This window comes from Artemia franciscana, chromosome 1, assembly GCF_032884065.1.
Source record: "Artemia franciscana chromosome 1, ASM3288406v1, whole genome shotgun sequence".
Classification (NCBI taxonomy): Eukaryota; Metazoa; Arthropoda; class Branchiopoda; order Anostraca; family Artemiidae; genus Artemia; species Artemia franciscana.
This window is the reverse complement of record NC_088863.1, coordinates 2,174,584-2,198,008: the sequence shown is the minus strand read 5'-3', so window position 1 is coordinate 2,198,008 and position 23,425 is coordinate 2,174,584. Positions and strand designations below refer to the sequence as shown.

The 23,425-nt window shown below is 36.0% G+C and overlaps 1 protein-coding gene across 5 annotated transcripts in view; it reads right to left on the bottom strand.

Moving 5' to 3' along the window:
* LOC136043882 (uncharacterized) overlaps positions 1-23,425 on the bottom strand; it is a 187,375-nt gene that overhangs the window by 43,115 nt on the left and 120,835 nt on the right. For all 5 annotated transcript variants that reach the window (XM_065728889.1, XM_065728917.1, XM_065728900.1 and 2 more), the window contains exon 5: positions 10,496-10,639. In XM_065728889.1, the coding sequence (XP_065584961.1) occupies positions 10,496-10,639 (144 nt within the window). The remainder of the gene's footprint in view (positions 1-10,495; positions 10,640-23,425) is intronic.

The following is a 23,425-nucleotide window of genomic DNA, read 5'->3' as shown; positions in this document are numbered from 1 at the left end:
GAAGCTAATGGATTTAAAAGTATCAATATACTGTAATTTAGGCTTACCAGCTGCAGAGGAAGTAATGTCACATGGTGGCAGTACTGGATAATTATAAGTTGATTCCCTTCATTTTTATTGAAATTACGTTTGATGATGTGTAATTAAGGTGGCTATTATGAAGTATTAGCTATAACGAACGTGGGGCGGGGGCATAAGCCTAAAAGAGCACATTTTATTGCCCAAACTGTTTACTCTCCATGAACCTACAGATAGATATAGAAAGAGGTAGGGAGCATTAATCAATAAAAATGTTTTTCTATGTAGAATAAAATGCTACATTCCCATTTGTTCCAGCACAGAGGTGGAAAGGCGAAGCGGGCCATCATGAACAGGCCATCACGAAACCTTTGAGGATGGCAAACAAAACTAGACTTCCTAACTATAGGAAGTAAAGCGTTAAGAACAGAATAAAGTTGGATGAAAGAGTATTGTATAGGAGGAGGGAGCTAAGAGAATGCCAGCAACAGTCATAGTAGAATGGATAATTTTATATTTTCAAAACCAAGGACTACAACATTATACATTAGCAGTTTATGTAAATTTCCCCTTTTTACCCTGTGTGAAATGGTAAAAAGGGAGAGATTTGTAATTCAATAGCATTCCTTAATTTAAAACTTGGGGCTTCTTTCCAGAAAATTTTAAAGGAAGCCCTGTTAAGCTTATGCAAATCTTGCCTTGTAAAGACCCTCCTTTTCATGAGATTACTCTGGAAACAAAAGGGTCATCAAAAGGAATCATATTAGCTTCGTTCCTGATGAAAAAGACAGTGTGGAGCGAATTGCAAATGAAGAAAATGAAAGACAGCATCCTCGGAATGGCGATTTTTGAGAGAGCGGTAGTTTGATTTTGTTCTTTTTTTGATATTGTGCATTGTACGTATACATTGTGCAAAAAGATTTCAATTAAAAAAAAAATCTTCACAAAGGAGGATAAAGGGAGAAGATGAAAGACAATAGGAGGAGAGAGTCCCTCAGAGATCTTTTAAAGAGTCTAAGCTCGGGTAAAATCTGTAATGTGATCATGCTGGTACTTGTTAATAATTCAAAACACACATAACTTCTTGATATGAATGCGAGACCTAAGAAGACCGGTTTCACAGCCACAAAAACAAGTGACGGGGGACAAAATGCGTTGGGGGGGATAAAGCATTTAGACACCTCGTAATACCTAAAATACTTGGACTACTTCACAATATTTAGAATAATTGTAGCTAACATATTTTACATGCAGTCTTGTTGCTATGATTAGAATGTATTAATCTTCTAACTTCTCCAACAATAACCTTACGATGCATTTTTTCGTCGAAAAGCTATTGAGCCTAATTAAAAAAAAAAAAAAAAAAAAAAAAAAAAAAAAAAAAAAAAAAAAAAAAAAAAACTCAATATGGGAAGGATAGCATTGGCTGAGATAGTATAGAGACATGGTCCTACTTCATTTTTCAATGAGTCGGTGGAAATTTATATAATTAAATAAAAAAAAACAAGTTTTTTTTAACGGAAAGTAAGGAGCGGCATTAAAACTTAAAACGAACAGAAATTACTTCGCATATGGGAGAGGCTGCTTCGTCATCAACGCCCCGCTCTTTACGCTAAAGTTTGACTCTTTGTCTTAACTCTACTTTTTAAAACAGTAAAAAACTTTAGCGTAAAGAGTGGGGCGTTGATGAGGAAGCAGCTCCTTTCATATACGAAGTAATTTCTGTTCGTTTTAAGTTTTGATGCCGCTCCTTACTTTCCGTTATAAAAACATGTTTTTTTAATTTAATTTCTGAACGTTTTTGAATCAATGCATGTTTTGATTTTGCCTCTCCGCAGATGAATAATTAAAACGAAATTTGCATATTATTTTTTTTTGGCTAAATGGCTTTCTCACAGATTTGATCGAATGATTTTGAGAAAAAAAAGAGCGGGGGAGGAGGCCTAGTTGCCCTCCGATTTTATGCTTCGGTTGCTTAAAAAGGCAACTAGAACTTTTAATTTCTTACGAATGTTTTTATCAGTAAAAAATATACATGACTTAAAAATTAGCTTACGTAACGAAATTCTGTATTTTCATGTTTTTATTACGGATGTGAGGGGGTTCACCCCTCGTCAGTACCTCGCTCTTTACACTAAAGCTTAAATTTTGTCCCAATTTCTTGAGAATGAACCCTGAATAAAAAAAGCCGTAGAGTAAATAGTTAAATTTACTAAGAATACTTTAGCGTAAAGAGCGGGGTATTAGGAGGAGGTAAGCCCATTATTATGCGTAGTAATTTCTGTTCGTTTTAAGTTCTAATGCTTTTCCTTACTTTAAGTTGAAAAAACTTTTTCATATTTATTCTTTCATTGTTTTTTCTTATAATACTAGAAAATCCTGTGCTCCCTTCATGAAAATTTTCTTCCCCTAAGACAAATTCCACCAAGGAAAGTTCCCCCCACACATCCCCCTCTTCTCACCCCCCAACCTAAAAATCCTCCTGAAAACGTCTGTACACTTCCAAATAACCATTACTATATGTAAGCACTGGTCAAAGTTTGTAACTTGTAGCCCCTCCCATGGGGACTGTGGGGGAGTAAGTCGTCCCCAAAGACATAGTTATAAGGATATAAGGATATATAGTTACAAGACATAGTTAATAGTTATATAGTTTTCGACTACGCTGAATAAAATGGATATCTCAGAATTTTGATCCAGTGACTTTGGGAAAATAGTAAGCGTAGGAGGGGGCCTAGGTGCCCTCCAATTTTTTGGTCACTTAAAGAGGGCACTAGAACTTTTCATTTCCGTTACACTGAGCCCTCTCACAATATTCTAGGACCACTGGGTCGATACGATCACCCCTGGGAAAAAAAAACAAATAAACACGCATCCGTGATCTGCCTTCTGGCAAAAAACACAAAATTCCACATTTTTGTAGCTAGGAGCTTGAAACTTTAACAACAGGGTTTTCTGATACGCTGAATCTAATGGTGTGATTTTCGTTAAGATTCTATGATATTTAGGGGTTGTGTCCCCTATTTTCTAAAATAAGGCTAATTTTCTCAGGCTAGTAACTTTTGATGAGTAAGACTAAACTTGATGAAACTTATATACTTAAAATCAGCATTAAAATCCGATTCTTTTGATGTAGCTATTAGTATAAAAATTCCTTTTTTTAGTTTTGGTTACTATTGAGCCGGGTCGCCCCTTACTTCAGTTTGTTACGACGAACTGTTTGATAAGCTTGTTATGATGTTATTTGAAATGCTATAAGCTTTAGAATGACTTTATTGTCTAGGTTAAACAAACTCCATGTATTTTTACAGCTCATTTTAAAACAGGTCCTAATGTTTTTCAAATTTTTGAAGTAATGACAATTGAAAAAACACCTTTTTTTTACCTTATTTCAGCATTACAGCTCAAGGCTGATTTGAAGGTTTATGTTCCTGCTGAAAACGGAAAATTTTACCAACATTTGCACGAAAAAGGACAAGATACTTATATTCGATATGCTGGTTTCAAATCTATCCATTCACAAAGAAAGAATAATTGTATTGCTAAAACTTTTCTTAGAGAATTATATGAATTTACTTTACAGCAGGATGTTGTCATGATTTTCAATCAAATTTTAATGTGTTTTACAATCAAGAAGTAATGCAAAGTAAATTTAAAAATATAATTACGTAAATGGATAAAAACAATCTCAGCTATCAAATAAAATCAAAACCGTCTTACCACTAAATCTTAAAACCGTGCAATAGGGGGGAAATGACATATCAAAAGCTTATGCAGAGAACGTAAACTTCAAAATCAAAAGACACTTCACAGATAAGATTTCAATAATAAAAAATATTACTTTTAACTTTTTTGTAGACTCAACTTCCTTATAAATTCTCTCATGAACCCATATGCATCGCATTATTCAACGAATTCTTTAGTGCTTATGAAATTTGGCCTATCCCCCAAAGTGAATTTGGCTGCCATGAATCGCTTTCGAGGAAGAGGGAGTAAGGTTTAGTCCAAAGTTCACCATATTTACAGCAATCAGATATTCAACATTCAGAGGGATAGGACTCTAAAAGCCTTATTTGCTTTCGACTCCTGGTGAATCAGGTGGTTCACCAGGAGTCTGAACATTTCTTTTTCTCATTAGGAAGTAATTGTTTGGGAGAGCTTGAAATAAGCATTAAAGAGCAATATCTTTGGTGTAGACAAATTAAATACATCGCCACAAAATCCAGACTTACATGTCACGCACATATACATCACGCACTTCAAAGCCAAAAGATACCAAAAGATACAAACGAGCTGCAAAAGGGTGAATTAAAAGCATCGCTATTGGTGGGTAAATTAAAACGAACACATTTGGAATGACAGGGGAAATCATGAATTTTAGTAAAGAATCTCGGCCCAAAAGGTTCCGTTTATCTAAATACCCACCAAAACGTTGTTGAATAGTTTCATTCCTTACTAAGTTTTTAAAAATAACTTTTAAGACAGAGATAGCAACATATACATACAAAACAGAATAAGAACGTTTAAAAGGCTTCTTCTGTGCTATAAGATGAAATTTTTAAGTGAAGGAGTAGTTTTTAGGAAGAGGGGTGAGTACATAAATGTAGTCAAAACGAGTCAATAACAAGAGAATTTGCCCATTTTTCGCAAATAAATTGAGAAAACTTTCCAAAAAGAAGTTTTTCAAACAAAAGTAAGGAGACACACTTAAACTTTTGACAAACAGAAATAAAGTGCTATAATAATTATAGCACAAAACGACCAGAATGTACTATTAAAGAATAAATGAACCCCCAAAACCAACATAAATTTAATAAGCAATAATAGCAAACCTAGAGATTTGCAAATAAAAGAGGTTTGCTTAACGGGGCTTCCTTGAACATTTTTGGAAAGAAGCCTCTGGTTTTAAATTAAGGAATACTTTTTTTGAAACCAAGGAACAAAATAACCTTTTCCACTTTTCCTTTTTTAACCTTTTGATTCTTTTAAAGAAAACTAGAAATTTGGATTCTGAAATTGTGATTCTTAATTTAATTTAACTTATACTCCTTGCCTCAGGGGTTGTGGGTCTTAACCAACACTGGAGGCACACTTATTTGCCGTTGGACCATTTTGAACAAAATTAGTGTCTCAAAACTATGATCGGATGCTGCGGGGTAAAAACGGCATGTGGGGGTTGCTGGCAGCCCTCTGGTCACTTTTGACTCTTGAAAAAGATACTACAATTCAATTTGTAGTCGAATGAGCCCCCTCAAAAGTCTATACGACCGTTCCTTCAATGTAAAGTGCCTCTGAGGAAAAATACTAAATAAATTATAATCAGATGCAACGCTATAGCTTTGCCTATAGTAAAGATCCTGAGGCTCCAATGTTTCATTATTTATTTATTTTTCCCACAGGTACTTCATATGGAAGTAGTGGTCGTTTAAACTTTGAAGAGGGCTCATTTGACTGGAAATAGGAACTTCTAGTGCACTTTTTAAGAGTCAAGGGTTACCGGAGAGAAACTAGGCCCCACACCCTTTTTCCCCAAATGCATCCGAAAAAATTTGAGATAGCCATTTTGTTATAAGTAGTTCAAAAATCAGATAACAAAAACTCCAGGGTCGACACAACCCCTCAGGGCCCAGGGGCAAGTGTCTTAAGCTATGACCTGGGGGCATGTTAGGTTTTTATGTAAAGGGTGGTTGCATAAGCTCCAGAGATGGCTCATTTGATTGGAAATTGACGTTTCTTTTTTATCTTTTTAAGAGTCAAAAGTGATCGGAGGGCATCTACGCCCCCCCTCCCACACACATACACGCCCGCTTTCCCCCAACACATATGATCGAAATTTTGAGATAGCACCAACGATCAGACGATCAAGAGTCCAACGATCAGATAACAAAACTTCGCGGTCAACTTAACCCCCCAGAACCCAGGGGAAGGGTTGCCCTAGGGGTATATATAGCTTTTATGGAAGAGAAACAATTATACAAATCAGTGAGGGCTCGTTTCATTGGAAATTGAAATTTCTAGTTCATTTTTTAAGAGTCAAAAGAGATAGGAGGCCAAATAGCCCCCCCACAGCATTTTACCCCAAAACCATCTGATAAAAATTAGAAGATAGCCATTTTGTTCAACATGGTTCAAACATCATATAACAAAAACTCCAGGGTCGACAAAACCCCCCAGAGCCCATGGCATGTAAGATTTTTATGTCAGGGGTGGTTATATAAGCCTCAGAGGTGGCTCATTTGACTAGAAATTGAAAGTTCTAGTTATATTTTTACGGGTCAAAAGAGATCGGAGGGCTTCTACCCCCTCTCCCGCATACACACACCGTCCTTTCTCCAAATGCATTCAATCAATATTTTGTGATAGTCAGTTCGTTTGAAATAGTCCAAAGATCAGATAACAAAACATTTGGGTCATTATGCCTCCCCCCAGAGCCCAGAGTAAGGGTTCTAACCTACGTCCCGGGGGCTTGTGAGGTTCTTACGGAAGAGGTAAACTTCAGAGGGGATTTGAACGACTAGAAATTGAAAGTTCTAGTTCCTTTTTTAAGAGTCCAAAGTTATCATACGGCAATTACCCCCCCCCCCTAAAACCCCTATATTAAAGATTCCGGGATTTACACAACTCCCAAGAGCCCAGGGTCAAGTGTTTAAATCATGCCTCGGGGGCATATATGGTTCTTATGGAAGGGTGGTCGTATAAAATTCAGAGGGGACTGATTCTATTCGAAATTGAAAGTTCTGGTTCCCTTTCTAAGAGTAAAAAAACAGTGGGCAACTAGCCCCCCTCCATACTCTCTTTACCCTATATCAATCTGATCGAATTTTTGAGATACGTCCAAATATCAGTTAACAAATCCTCGAGAGTTAACAAAAACCCCCAATAACATAAAAAGGACAAACTAATTAATGATAATTTTATTCCTAAGCTTATGGGAGCTGACAGGGTTGCCAAAGGGACACTTTTAGTGCTTTTTTGACACTTTTTCACTCTGGGTGACACCGTGCCACTATTGGGTGAAAAAAGGCAACTTTTTGAAAAAAAGGACACTTTTTGGCATTTTTTCAAAATCAATACCATATGTATTTATTTTCAGTTTTTTTTCTTTCTTTTTTAGCTGCAACTGCTTTTAATTTGTGCTTTGTACTTTTCAGGGTCGTTTTCGTCTTAGGGATTTTTTTGTCGTATCCGCACTACTTTACTTTTCAAAAGCGCGAAAATTCAAACGTGATGAAACATGTGACTTGCTCAAGAGAGGTTAGAAAAAAAAATTGATAAAAAGAACTGAAGCAAGCATATAACTGCTGGTAAGTAAAAGCTTAAGGTGTTTTATGACTTGTAGTCTACAGGAGTATGCAAAGGTGCGACCTGGATAGTAGTTAGTAGTAAACTATCTGATCCTGATCTGATTTGTTTTTGATCATTTTTTGGACGAGGGTGAACCTCAGTTGATTTTCTGGATTAAGACATTAGGATTTTGGTAAATATGCAGTTTAGGTTCACATGCATTTGAGAGGGTGGACCCTGTCCCATATGGGTACAGTCTAACTCACTAGGAAATTCTCTGGTAACTGTCAAGATCATGTAATACTGTCATAGACTGGACATCACATCCAGTGTACTAAGTGCTAATTAGCGATATGTGCTTTTTTGCCTAAAGTGATGAAAGGATGCAAGAACGGCAGTGAAAAATGTTTTGTTTTACATGCTGAAACCTGGTGGACTGTTTAGAGAAGAAACAGAAGACTATTATTGGAACCAACCAAGCTGGACCTCTGTATAACGCTTCTGAATTGGAATCCGATTCATTCTGTATCTGCTCACTTTTCGTAAGCCTTCATAACATGAAATGCACCGTATGTGAAATCCAGCACAGGCTTTCCCTTGTAAAGGTCTCTTCATGCTTTCTAGGTTTTTCGGTTTGGTCCATCTTGAGCCGCGAGGATGGCAAAGGCCTAGCTCAAAATATTTCGGATTTGCTTAGACATTTGTTGTGCACCATTCTGCTTTTGGTGAAAAGGATTGTGATTAAATAAGCCTTTCCATTGTGTTTTACAGACGCCTTTGACCTCTTCTCAGAAGAAAGAGAGTAGGCAGAGAGAAACGGTCCTCGAAAAACCATAGCTATTCTTGACACCAAAAGGCCTTTTTCTTTGGTTTTCTGTGCTTTTTCTTTCTTTTTTTTTCAACATTTGATAAGCACATGTAATATTTGTCTTGTCACTATTTGCAAAGAATTTGACATTTCTTTGTTTTTTGAAGAATATATTAGCTTTATACAGAACAAGTGATATTTGTCTTGCCATTATTTCTCTCCTTATCAAGTTTGATCTCTTAGTCAATTGATCTCATGAATACATTAATTATTGGGTGAAATAATAATGTGGTTGTGTATTCTTGCGAGAGCAGCGTTATCAAACGCATTGGTGAAAGCCAGGTGAAAAGGATGTGAAGCACGTTCCAAGCCAAGCGCGTTTCACACGCTTTTTGATATCAGTCTGCGGGAAATGGTCGACACAAATTTTGCAGAAGATATGATATGCTACTGAAGGAAAAGAGGGAGCGAGGGCAATTAAGCCGTGTCGGCAGCAACAGACATCGTATCTGTGGTATGTTGGCGCAAATCTTTTAAGCCCTGTCTTCATTATGGCGTTTTACGGCCGAGGCGGTTGGGGAGGCTCATAGTGAAGACAGGTTTTCTCGCTGTACAGAGTAGACATTTTGGCTGAAAACGTAAAAACTAAACAACACATTTTTTCATTTATCTTAGTTGTACTACTCTAACTTTTGTTTACGTTCCTGTAACACCGCAAACGCAGCACAAATGATTCAGAGTTCCTGAAATAAGACTGCACTTTCGAATTTTTTGTCAAAAACAACGAAAATGAAAACGGTCGTCCAAAAAGCGGCAACTAGTATAACCGAAGGTGCAAGAGAACCCAAGAAATTGTTCTGAATTCTTTTTCTTCTTCGCGTATTAGGCGATTTGAGGTTTTGCATGGGATTTTACTTATTTGAAGAGCCGCTTTGCTTTTAATTGAAAAAGAAGAACGTAAATTTGGCCCTGGAGTAGTGGCGAGAAAGCCATATATGGCTTTCAACTTTTAAAAGCCTTTTTTGTCAACTTTTAAAGTATATTGGCTAATTTTCTAGGAGGACACTAAAAGTGTCCCTTTTTTGCTGAATTTGACACTTTAGTCCCAATAAGTTTTGGCAACCCTGGGAGCTGATCCCTGGTCCTCAATGACCCGATCAACGTTATCAATGATAAATCATTGGAGATGATCCCAGGCCCTCCCATCACGACCCAAATTCCTCATCCCTTCCATAAAAAATATTTATTATCAATATTTTACTCCGAAAGTAAGAGAACTGAATTCTGGCTCTCTCTCTCCATGGCCTACCTCTGCCCCACCACAAAAAAACTGACTAACAGCATTTTATTTTAAAAATTATGGGAGCTGACTCTCCCTCGTTGGTCCGACCCCCAAAAAAACTTATGAACGATATTTTATTCCAAAAATGAGAGCTGACCCCTGTATCTCCCTCCATGGCCTAAAACTCCCCCCACAGCACACAAAAACGTATTGATGATATTTGTTGCAAAGACCATAGGAGATATCCCCTGGCCCTCCCTCCATGGCTCGACTCCCCCCAAGAAAATACAATATTTTATTCCAAAAATCATGGGAGCCGACCCCCGGCCCTCTCTCCATGGCCCGGCGACCCAAAAACTTACAACAGAAAAATAGTTTGGCTAAACAGTTTTCCTAACGGTAAAAGCATAAGGCCTTCTACGTATTTGGTGCTTTACTAAAACGAATTATATTATAAATATTATCTTTTGTACTATTAACAACATTGAAAATAAAACAAATTGCAGAGAAATAAGGCCAGGGTTACCAAAAGACCCACTACGCCCTGCGGCTTTCACTATCCCCGAAGGTTTGGGGATTTTTCCGAAGATTTTTCAGAAACAGAACTACTAAAACGCTTGGGCCTAGAGGCGTCAAAACTTTAAATCCGGCCCTGAGTGAAACAAAACTTGAGCTGATGAGCTTTCAGCAATTATTATTATTATATATTAAATATTCAGTTTAATTTTATTAGTTCTTCCCAAGACTGGTAATTTATTAGGGAATAAAATTTTTTATTGAAATAGGGAATTTGGAAACAAATCGAAAGTTTGGTAATCAAACATGAACAGAAATTAATTAAAAAAAACTTTCCGAGAAAACAGTTTTGTAAAGAAAAGTAAATCCATATTAAACTTAAGATCAGAAGAAATAGAGTCCTACAAAAACACTAACTCAGAACAACCGGAAAGTACAATTAAAGAATAAACGAAACCCAAAACAAACAGAAATTAAAATTTACCCTGTAAGATTACGAAACTTAAAGTCTTAGGCTATGCTAGCGTGAAAGTTTTCACGACATTGTGTGAAAGCAACATTGGGTAATTGAAGGTATGTGTACTTACCACAAGTATACACAATTCGAAGGTAGTTGTGTGACTTGGGATGACAGGGACTCCCAAAAATAGCTGTGCTTGAAGTTAAGCTACAATGGCGCTTGCCATGACAAAATTCCATTACTGTTTCTGTTGCATAGCTAGCTTGACATTCTGTAAGAAAAAAAGAAAATAAGAAGACAGAACAAAACACGTGATTAAACATGAGTTTTTATTTCTTTTAGATTTGTTCCAATAGGTATATCCTGGTAGGTAAAGCTGCTAGAGTATTGTGAAATAGCCCAACACGCTCTTCAACGCTTCGGGGAAATTCATCACTAGCATCATTAGCATTAATATTAGTATTTACAGTAACAGTAGCCTTACTACAACTACTGGTAGTATTAAAATGCAGATAGTGCATTCTTATTAGTTCAGCATACGCCTGATCATGCCTTGAAAGGCTCAATCGATTACTCTAGACTGTTCCTGAGATTCTACCGATACGCCCTTTCCACAGCTTAAATACATATAACATGGTTCAATTTAATCCAACATCCCCCTCAACATTCTTTGAGAGTTTCCCCGGAACATCCTTATCCTTAATAACAGCATTACCAGTAGCAGTAGAAGTAGTAATAGCAGTATGCATATAGGACCTTTTGTGTTGGTTGAACAAACCCTCAACATGCACTGAAAAATTTCAACTTTATAATCCAAGCTGTTCCTGGGATATGGTTGTTAAATTGTGTTAGTAACCTTCATTGATCTTAGATCCAGTTGCAATAGTAGTAATAGTCGTAGTAGTTGCAGTACTAGCACTAGTAGTAGTAGCAGTAGCAGTAGTAGTAGAGAAAGAATTAGCAGTAGTTTCAGTATTAATAGTAGCGTGCCTATATTGCTTTTTGGTCGATTGGTCTTCCCCTTTAGGCCTTTCCTGTGGTCTGGGAGCAAGGCTTGTAAATTATGCCCAAGGCACATACAAGGTTTTTTACCGAAGAGGTAGTCATATAAACTTTAGAAGAGACTCAATTGACTGTAAATGAAAAGCTCTAGCTCCCTTTTAAGAGTCAAAAGTGAAGACACTTTCTTTTCTCTAAACACATCTGACCAAAATTGTGAGAAACCAATTTTGTTCATAATAGTCCAAAGAGCATACAACAATGCATTCATGGCAGACAAAACCCCAGAAATTTTAGAGGCAAGTTCCGTAAGTTATGCCTCGGGACATATAAGGTTTTTGTGGAACGGGTAGTCATATAAACTTGGGATCAGACGGGGTTCATTTGATTGGAGGTTGGAAGTTCTAGTGCAGTTTTTAAGAATCGATAGTGAATAGAGGATAACCATCCCCCCCTCCCCAAGCCTATCATTCCTCAACATACAATCCAATCAGAATTTAAAAGGGCTATTTTGCTCAACATCATTGAAAGGTCCAGTTATTATGTCATAGGAGATGTCAACTTCCACATGGTCCTCAGGGCAAAGGCTGAAGTTAGGCAATTTTTTCATTGCTTACATGTAGTATATGATATTGAGAAAGGTACATATGTTTGAATTTTACTTTCCAAAAATACGAAAGACATTCAGGTAAGGCTTTCGAAATATGTTGGAGGAATGTTGAACTAAACCATAACACGTTATTTGAATATGGATTGTTGAAAGGACGTAAACCAAAAATGACAAAGTATGTCAATTTTGAAGTTCAGGAAATGGTAAGGAAGAGGATCAAAAAGGCAGTATTTGCATGCTACCACTACTACTACAACAAATACCAGGAATGTAACTACCACTACAATTATCAGGGCCCACCGGTTTGGTCACTTCCCTTGAGTTACAAACCTTCTCCCAGTAATGGATTCAATTTCATGGTGACGCAGAATACCTGAAAGGGAGGATCCTCTACAGGGGGAAAATTGTGACAGAGTGTTAGATCCAGATATATAGCAAATGGCCTCTGCAAAGGGCTGTCAGAACGTTGTCCGGGTGCCTAAGAGACTGAGAAATATTGCGATCAACTCTATTCCCACTTGAGGAGTTGCGCCACTTGAGGAAATCATAGCAGTGGCCATACTTGGAACTGTCAGAAATGTTTAAAAGCTGAAATTCCAGAAGAGTAACTACCTTCCTGGAAGTTATGATATTGGTAGATTCCATGAAGAGAATCTGAGGGAAACTTTCCTAGAACAGTTGAATACTAAATTGGAGAGTTTAAAAATTGATTATGTAGAAGACAGAAGGAATAATTCTAGGAAAATAACTTGTGAAGTTGTTGATGGTGTCTTAGGGAAGAAAGTTAGAAACACAGCTAAGAATATTAGGGAAAAAGCTATATGTTTAATAGAGTGAAAGGTGGGGCTTGTAGAAGAATTATCTGAGTAATAGATTATATAGAAATAAGAGGAACGTAAAAAAGTAAAAAAAGTGTTAAAATATGAACTAAGGAGGTATGAAAGAGGAAGATCTGATAGATACAGCTAGACGACATGATAGCAGAATATTGCGCTGGCATGTTAATAAATTGGGAGGGAATAGTCAATCCAGACTTGTCACAGTTAGAAATAGGAACAGGGCCACAGTTTGTGACAAAAAACAGTTAAAGATAGATGAGCAGAATATTTTTAGAATGTACTAAACTGGGATTGAGTTGTAGGAAAGAATATAGAGGAAAATCAAAAATTTTGTGATACCTTGGGTGTAAACGAAAATTTGTTTCATGAGGAGGAATAAGCGACAGTACTAAGAGGATTAAGAAACAATAAGGGCCAAGGTGCTAATAGTGCTCATCAATAAGTTTTTTAAATATGGTGGCTCTAAGGTTAGAAATAAGTTTCTGTAGATTATGGATATTACTTTTGAATGTGATGAACAATGAATGTTAAGAAGGCTAAATCGTTAAGTTTAGGAATAAGTGAAGATGAAAAGGTGACGCTAGTTAACAAAAAGATTGAGCAAATAGACAGCTTCGCTTGCCTTGGTAGCATTATTAGTAGAGCCGGTGGGAGCATTGAAGATGTTAAGAGTAGCATAGCCATGGCTTACGGTGTTTCTTCAAAGTTGAAAAAAGTTCGGAAGAATAGGAAGATAATTCTACGAACCAAGATTAGAATATTGGAAGCTACAAAGATGACAGTAATCAAATATGGTTCTGAAGCATTTTTGCTTCGAAAAACGGACGAAGACTGGCTATATGTTTTCCACAAGAATTACTTACGACTGGTCTCGGGTACCTGGGTGACTGACCGCTTTTCAAACAGTAGGTTGTACAAAAAAATATGATTCAATCTCGCTTTCTAGGACTATTAAATAAAAAAAACACGTTTTTTTAACTGAAAGTAAGGAGCGACATTAAAACTTAAAACGAACAGAAATTACTTCGTATATGAAAGAGGCTGCTTCCTCATCAACGCCCCACTCTTTACGCTAAAGTTTGACTCTTTCTCTCAATTCTTCTTTTTAAAACAGTAAAAAACTTTAGCGTAAAGAGCGGAGCGTTGATGAGGAAGCAGCCTGTTTAATATACGAAGAAATTTTTGTTCTTTTAAGTTTTAATGTCGCTCCTTACTTTCAGTTAAAAAAACTTGTTTTTTTTTATTTAATTTCTGAACGTTTTTGAATTAATGCATGTTTTGATTTTGGCTCTCCGCAGAGGAATAATCAAAACGAAATTTACATTTTTTTTTTTTGCTAAATGGCTTTTTCATAATTTTGATCGAATGATTTCGAGAAAAAAAGAGCGGGGGAGGAAGCCTAGCTGCCTTCCGATTTTTTGGTTAATTGAAAAGGCAACTAGAACTTTTAATGTTTTACGAATCTTTTTATTAGTAAAAGATTTACGTAACTTATAAATTAGCTTACGTAAAGAACTTTTGTATTCTCATGTTTTTATTACATATATAAGGGGGTTCGCCCCCTCGTTAGTACCTTGCTCTTCACACTAAAGCTTAAATTTTATCCCAATTCATCAAGAATGACCCCTGAATCACAAAAGCCGTAGAATAAATAGTTGAAATTACTAAAAAAACTTTAGCGTAAAGAGCGAGGTATTAGAAGGAGGTGAGCCCCTTATATGGGTAGTAATTTCTGTTTCTGTTTTAAGTTTTAATGCTGTTCCTTACTTCCAGCTGAAAAAACTTTTTCATATTTATTTTTTAATTGTTTTTTTTTTTAATAATGCTAGTAAATCCTGCTCTCCCTTTATGAAAATTTTCTTCTCCCATGACAAATTCTCGATGGAAAGTTCCCCCAGCATATCTCCCTCTTCTCAACCCCTCCCCCCAACCAAAAAAATCCTCCTGAAAAGCCTGTACACTTCCCAATAACTATTCCTATATGTAAGCACTGGTCAAAGTTTGTAACTTGTTGCCCCTCCCACGGGGACTGTGGGGGAGTAAGTCGTCCCCAAAGAAATAGTTTTATGGTTTTTCGACTACGTTGAATAAAATGGCTATCTCGGAATTTTGATCCATTGACTTTGGAAAAATAATTAGCGTGGGAGGGGGCCTAGGTGCCCTCCAATTTTTTGGTCACTTAAAAAGGGCACTAGAACTTTTCATTTCCGTTAGAATCAGCCCTCTTGCAACATTTTAGGTTAACTGGGTCGATACGATCACCCCTGGAAAAAAAACAAAAAACAAAAACAAATAAACACGCATCCGTGATCTGCAATCTGGTAAAAAAATGCAAAATTCCACATTTTTGTAGATAAGAGCTTGAAACTTCTATAGTAGGGTTCTCTGATACGCTGAATCTTATGGTGTGATTTGCGTTAAGACTCTATGACTTTTAGGGGGTGTTTCCCCCTATTTTCTAAAACAGCTCAAATTTTCTCAGGCTCGTAACTTTTGATAGGTAAGACTAAACTTGATGAAACTTATATATTTAAAATCAGCATTAAAATGCGATTCTTTTGATGTAGATATTGGTACAAATATTCCATTTTTTAAACTTTTGGTTACTATTGAGCCAGGTCGCTCCTTACTCCACGAACTGTTTGATAATGAGAGAAAGGTTGAGATGGTTAGGGAAAGTTCTGGGGCTGTTGGATGACTAATTACCGAAGATTCTCCTTCCCAGCCAACTGTCTAGGACTAAAGGGAAAGCAGGTCATCCGCAGTTGGGGTGGGAGGATGTCATAAAGAGAAAAGTTTAAGAGAAATGGGAAGTTCCTTGGAGAGTGTAAAGAGAGAGGCTTTGAATAGATTAGTATGGAGAAGGAGCGTATGTAGCTGTGTTGTATTGATGTGGCTTGGTGCTGTTGTAAGTTGTAGGTAGTAGTAGTAGTAGCAGTTGTATACCATTATACAGGTTATCTAAAGTACATATCAGAAATGCAATTGCAATAGTTGATTTCATGATGTTGAAACTTCCAGCACTTGATGAGAGGGGTGTTCAACTAACCTAAAGGTAACACCTTAATATTACCGCCACTATTAGTTCTATTGCTATTATTTTTAAAACTACTGCTGGTAATACCAGCACTACTGAGTCACACTACCAGAACTGAGTCACAAAACTCCGTCTGTTATAGGTTGTCGCAAGAACGTAATATATTTTAAGGAACAAATCTTAGGAACAATGGCGCAATTTTGCGAATATCCCGGGGGAGGGGGGGGGGGGGTTCGAGCACCAGGCACTTTATAATACTATAAAGGTGAATATGTACTCAAAAAAACTGATCTTTTTCTATTGATGCTTGAATTATCAAGGTTTATCTCAGTTCTGACAAGATTTTGGAAGAAACTAAATTTCAGCGGAGGGGAAGAGCCAAAACTGAGGTATGAGGAAAACGAGAAAACTGATATCTGGGAGGGGGGTAAGCTGAGGTCTGGGAATAGAAGTTTTACCCCTTCCCCATGACAAATTATGCTCTTGCTTAGGAACAGTTTGGTAGGTGAAGTTGAAACTAACTGGGCTTGTTATGGAGGATGTTGAACTAACTATTAAGAAAGAATTTGCATCCTAATACTAAAGCTTTTAATCATACTACTACTTACTTCTACTATTATTACTGCGATTAAAACTAAGACTACACTATTAAAGCTAAGGCTATCCATTCTTCTACAACTATTACTGCTGCTACTTTAACTGAGGGTATTGAAGCAATAAATTTGGGAAACATTGATATTGTGTGTAAATAAATTGAACCGCACTATGCGCACACAGTTTGTCAAGAGAACGTATCAAAAATGCTTCAGGAACAGTTGATGGTATTAAGTTGGATCTTTCAGCGTGTGTTGAAGGGGATGATGAAGAAACCAAAGGTGTTATGTGCATACTGCTGCTAATGCTGCTACAACTATTGCTACTATGCAAGCTAAGAGAACTAAGTTGAAACTTCAAGAACTTTTAAAAGAGCTAATTCGATTAGAAATCTAAGGTTATAGTGACCTTTTTAAGAGTCAAACGTGATTGTAGGGCAAGCAGCCCTCCTCCCAAGTCCATTTATTTTCCACACAGATCAAGTCAATATTTTGAGACAACTATTTTGTTCAGCATAATACAACGGCTCATTAAATATATCTCCAGGGATATTGAGAATATCAACCCCAAGAATTATGCAATTGGCCGATTATGCTTTAACCCTAAATGTTGCTTTAAAACTAAATCAAAAAACAGCGTGTGCATGGTTACCAATAAGACATCTCAGCAGCATATCGAGAACGACTGGGGGTATTAAGTTGAAACTCTAAGGGTGACTACTATTACTTGTTATGATCGTGCAAAAGATGGCAAATGTATCCAGGTTGCCGAATAGCATAAAAGACATTTTTTTAAATGATTTGTATTTTTCATGTCAACTTGAAGGGATATAAAATTAAATTAAAAAATTATTATTTTTGTCAGGATTAAAAATTGCTGAAAAAGTTTCTCCAACATACAAAAAAGAAGCCAACCTGTGGATTCTTATTAAAAAAAAGTGAAAAGATTTGAAATATTATGTTTTTCATGAAGAAGACTATGTCAATAAGAAAAAAAAAATTAATTTAAATTTTTTCACAAAATAAGTTTTCCAAAGAAAAGTAAATAACTCCATTAAACTAAAATTGATCAGAAATTAAGTCAAATTATCTTCCAAGCGTTAAACAACCACAAATAACCATCAATAAAGAAATGAAATCCAAAGCAAAAAGAATTACAATAAATAGTCGAGTCAAACTCAAAACAACCAAAATTAACATGACCGGGGCTGACGACCCCAATTTCTTCCCAAGACAAGAAAATAATTTTGACTTTATAGAAAACAAAACACAGTTTAAGTGTTTTAACTTTCTTACTTTAACAAATAAAAATTATTACAAATTAATAAGTAAATATCAGTACATGTATATCGAACTGACAATCCACGGTCGGCTGTTTTTTATTTATTTATTTATTTTTTTTTTGCTTCAGGAATGAGGTAATATGTATTATTGTTTTTATTGAGATATGAGATGTACATTTATTAAAAAAATGAAACGAACACTATTCGCTATTCGCCTGCCAAGAAAGGCAATAAGCTTGGAAGGACAAGCGAGTTTATTACCAACAGCTTATTAAAACCACATTGATAGCACGCTACTCAACGCAAAAGGAACTCAACTGATAAAGGAAGAAAGAAAAAAGAGAAAAAGGAAAAGACAAGAAGAAGACAAAAAACAAAATAAATTAACAACAAAATAAATTAGGGAAATGCCTTGGACAGAATGACAACTCGGAGTGGGCTTCAGATCAAAATCACTCACGAGACAAAAGAAACTTCTTTGTCCGTGACTTTACGGCCAAAAGACTAGGCGCATTTTTGACACACTCGGGCAATATATTCCAAACATGGGGGCCATAATGCCGAATCACAAAAGATGCCCGAGTTTTGAAAGAATTAATCTCAATTTTGTAAAAAAATAAACCAATTATATTCCATAAAACCATAAAAGTCTTCTGTAAAAACTAAGAAAATTTGATTTTAATCGCACATGAGAATTGGCAGTACGCGCAATTAAATTTGACACGAATTGTTGCATTTTCACAGCTCAAAAGGAAGCACCCTTTGCTGCAGTAATAAAATTACTAAAATTAATTCGAATATTTTTCTTCATAAATGGGAAGAAAAAATATGAACAATAGAACAATATTTGAACAATAGAAATTGAAGACTTAGGTGCTTAAAGTTGTCATTAATATTCTGTGTGCGCGAAAGAGCTTAGGTAGGTTATTTGTTTCTCCAAGTAAAATTAAAGTGACTGCTTTAGATATTTTTGACTCTTGCACACTTGGCGATGTGAATATTAATAATTTTATTTTATCACAAGTTTTGTTATATAAAAGTAGTTGTAAATGAATAATAATTGAAAATTACCGAATCATTCCCAAAAGGAATCTTGGGAAAAGTTTTACTGTCAATGAGAACTTCGTCATAAGAAAATGATTTGATTTTTTTTCCTAGGCTGATTGTATCGACCCAATGTTTTTGGAATATTGGACGAGGGTTCATTCAAACGGAAATTAAAGGTTCTAATGCCCTTTTTAAGTGATCAAACAGAATAGAGGGCAAATAGACCCCCTCTCACGCCCATTTTTTTCCCAAAATTATCTGGTCAAAATTTTGAGATAGTCATTTTGTCCAGTATTGTTGAAAGATCCAATAATTACGTCTTTAAGTCTAAAATCAAATAAAAAAAACTAGTTTTTTTAACTGAAAGTAAGGAGCGACATTAAAACTTAAAACGAACAGAAATTACTCCTTATATGAAATGGGTTGTCCACTCCGCAATCCCTCGCTCTTTACGATAAAGCTTTTAATTGTTTTGAAAAGTAGATTTGTGGCAAAGAGTCAAACTTTAGCAAAGAGCGAAGGATTGCGGAGGGGACAAACCATTTCATATACTGAGTAATTTCTCTTCGTTTTAAGTTTTAATGTCGCTCCTTACTTTCAGTTAAAAAAATTAGTTTTTTTATTTAATTTCTGAACGTTTTTAAATTAATGCATGTTTGATTTTGGCTATCCGCACATAAATTCTTAAAATGAAATTTGTATATTAATTCTTTTTTTGGCTAAATGGCTTTCTCTTAGTTTTGATCAGACGATTTTGAGAAATAAGGGGTGGGGAAGGAGGCCTAGTTGCCCTCCAATTTTTTGGTTACTTCAAAGGCAACTAAAACTTTGAATTTTTAACGAACGTTTTTATTAGTAAAAAATATACGTAACTTAAGAATTAACTTACGTAACATACTTTTATACTCTTAGATTTTTGTTATGTAGACGAGAGGGTTTTTACCCTCGTTAATACCTCGCTCTTTACACTAAATCTTAAATTTTGTCCCAATTCTTTAAGAATGACCCCTGAATCAGAAAGGCAGTAGAATAAATAGTTGAAATTACTAAAAATACTTTAGCATAAAGAGCGAGGTATTTATCTCCTCCTAAATACCTCGCTCTTTATGCTAAAGTATTTTTAGAACCCCTCATATGCGTAATAATCTCTGTTCGTTTTAAGTTTCAATGCTACTCCTTACTTTCAATTGAAAAAACGCTTTCATGTTTATTTTTTCATTGTTTTTTTTTATAGTAATGCTAGAAAATCCTGCACCCTTTTCATTGAATTTTTCTTCCCCGATGACATATTCCTCCAAGGAAAGATCCTCCCACATAGCCCCCTCCCCTCAACCCCCTCCCCCCAACCCAAAAAATCTCCCTGAAAACGTCTGTACACTTCCCAATAACCATTACTATATGTAAACAATGGTCAAAGTTTGTAACTTGCAGCCCCTCCCCCGGGGATTATGGGGAGTAAGTCATTCCCAAAGACATAGTTATTATGGTTTTCGACTACGTGGAACGAAATGGCTATCTCCAAATTTTGATCCGTTGATTTTGGGAAAAAAATGAGCGTGGGAGGGGGCCTAGGTGTCCTTCAATTTTATTGGTCACTTAAAAAGGGCACTAGAACTTTTCATTTCCGTTAGAATGAGCCATCTTGCAACATTCTAGGACCAATTGGTCGATACGAAGACCCCTGGGGGAAAGAAAAAAACAAATAAACACGCACCCGTGATTTGTCTTCTGGCAAAAAATACGAAATTCCACATTTTTGTAGATAGGAGCTTGAAATTTTTGCTATAGGGTTTTCTGATACGCTAAATGCGATGGTGTGATTTTCGTTAAGATTCTATAACTTTTAGGGGGTGTTTCCCCCTATTTTCCAAAATAAGGCAAATTTTTTCAGGCTCGTAACGAAACGTATATATTTAGAATCAGCAAGAAAATTCGATTCTTTTGATGTATCTTTTAGCATCAAAATTCTGTTTTTTAGAGTTTTGTTTACTATTGAGCCGGCTCGCTCCTTACTACAGTTCGTTACCACGTAATGTTTGATGAAACCCCAAAGTTCATGGGGAGAGGCCTGTAAGTTTTGAAATTCACCCAAAAGGAATCTTGGGAAAAGTTCGTCCTCAAAAGAATTGATTTGGGTGTTCAAGATAATTTTCTCCATGAATGATAGAGGAAAACAGAGCTCCTGATAGTTAGTATCGACCAAAATGTCGATGAGTAAATTGAGTCGTAAAGATGTTACAGTCAGAAAATGTAAAATCGATAATCCATTTGTGCTTAGAAATTTGAACTGAAACGACTTTGGCTGATAAAATGGATAAGATCAAATTCCTGGGGTAAAAGAAAAAAAGGTTTAAGTCAGGCAAATACAGAAGAGATCGATGTTAATTTTAAATATTATAAATACCTTTGTAGCGATCTATATTGAAATAAATCGGCCGTGGCGATTAAAACAATGTATGTTACTAAAGAGAAAGTGAGTAACTGATTAACTATGTACAGAAAAAAGACGAAAAATTGCTGGCTCAAACTTTTGAGAGGGTGATGAAGAATTTGCCTTTAGACCATCGAGACTACGGTTTCCATACTGAAAAGTGTTTAGAAGATATAAAGTAACAGCCAAAGGAAATATGACGGATAACAATTAGCACAAGAATTTTTAAAAGAAAAAAAGAAGAAAGCATATTTGTTAACTACCATAACCTTTCCACACTAATTAATTTACATTAGGGAAATCTCAGAATAAAAATTAAATAAAAAAAACAAGTTTTTTTAAATGAAAGCAAGGAGCAACATTAAAACTTAAAACGAACAGAAATTACTCCGTATATGAAAGGGGCTTTTCCTTCTCAACGCCTCGCTCTTTACGCTAAATTTGACCCTTTCTCTTAAGTCTACTTTTTAAAACAGTAAGAAACTTTCGCGTAAAGAGCAGGGCGTTGAGGAGGAAAAGCCCCTTTCATATACGGAGTAATTTCTGTTCGTTTTAAGTTTTGATGTTGCTTTTTACTTTCGTTTAAAAAAATAGTTTTTTTTATTTAATTTCTGGACGTTTTTGAATTAATGTATGTTTTGGTCTTGGCTCTACGCACATAAATAATTAAAACGAAATTTGCATATCAATTAATTGCAATTAATCGCAAGATTTTGAGAAAAGGGAGCGAGGGAGGAGGCCTAGTTGTCCTCTAATTTTCGGATTGCTTAAAAAAGCAACTAGAACCTTTAATTTTTCACAAACATTTTCATTGATAAAAAATATACATAACTTACGAATTAACTTACGTAACGAACTTCTATATTCGTATGTTTTTATTGCGTTTATGAGGGGGTTCAACCGTCGTCGATACCTCGCTCTTCACACTAAAGCTGAAATCTTGTCCCAATTCCTTAAGAATGACCTCTGAATCACAAAGGCCGTAGAATAAATAGTTGAAATTACTAAAAAAAACTTTAGCGTAAAGAGTGAGGTAAAACGAGGAGGTAAACCCCTCATATGCGTAATGATTTTTGTTCGTTTTAAGTTTTAATGCTGCTCCTTACTTTCAGTAGAAAAAACTTTTCAATTTTGTTCCTTGTTTTTTCAAATAATGCAAGAAAATCCTGCGCCCACTTCATTGAAATTCTCTTCCCCCATGAGAAGTTTCTCCATGGAAATATCCTCCCAGGTAACCCCCCTCCCTCAACTCTCCCCCTAAACCAAAAAAATCCCCCTGAAAACGTCTGCACACTTCCCAGTAATCATTACTATATGTAAACACAGGTCAAAGTTTGTAACTCGCAGCCCCTTCCACGGGGACTACAGGGGAGTAAGTCGTCCCAAAAGACATAGTTATTAGGTAATTTGACTATGGTGAATAAAATGGCTATCTCAAAATTTTGATCCGGTGACTTTTGGGAAAAAATGAGCGTGGGAGGGGTCCTAGGTTCCCTCCAATTTTTTTGTCACTTAAAAAGGGCACTAGAACTCTTAATATCCGTTAGAAAGAGCCCTTTAGCGACATTCTAGGACCACTCAGTCGAAACGATCACCCCTGGAAAAAAAGAAAAAAAATAAATATAAAAAATAAACACGCATCCGTGATCTGTCTTCTGGCAAAAAATGCGAAATTCCACATTTTTGTAGGTAGGAGCTTGAAACTTCTACAATAAGGTTCTCTGTTATGCTGAATCTAATGGTGTGATTTCGTTAAGATTCTACGACTTTTAAAGGGTGTTTCCCCCTATTTTCTAAAATAAGGCAAATCTTCTCAGGCTCGTAACATTTGATGGGTAAGTCTAAATTTAATGAAACTTATATATTTAAAATAATATGAAAAAAACTTCGTTTTCTTAAAGAGTTAAAGAGGCTGCGTCCCAAAGTCGAACCTTAAAACGTACAGGAATTAGGAGAGGCATTAAATTAAAAGAGGGCCTTTCCGAAGCCAAGAGCGGGGGGTTAGTGGGGCCTTTCCCCACAACAAAAAACCTGTACAAAAGAGTCATTAAAAGCGGGGGGTTTGGGGGGCGGCAGCCCCCCAACTGCCTCTCCTAATTCCTGTACGTTTTAAGGTTCGACTTTGGGACGCAGCCTCTTTAACTCTTTAAGAAAACGAAGTTTTTTTCATATTATTTCTGTACGTTTTTCTACAATCCATGGTGGATGTAATTTAATA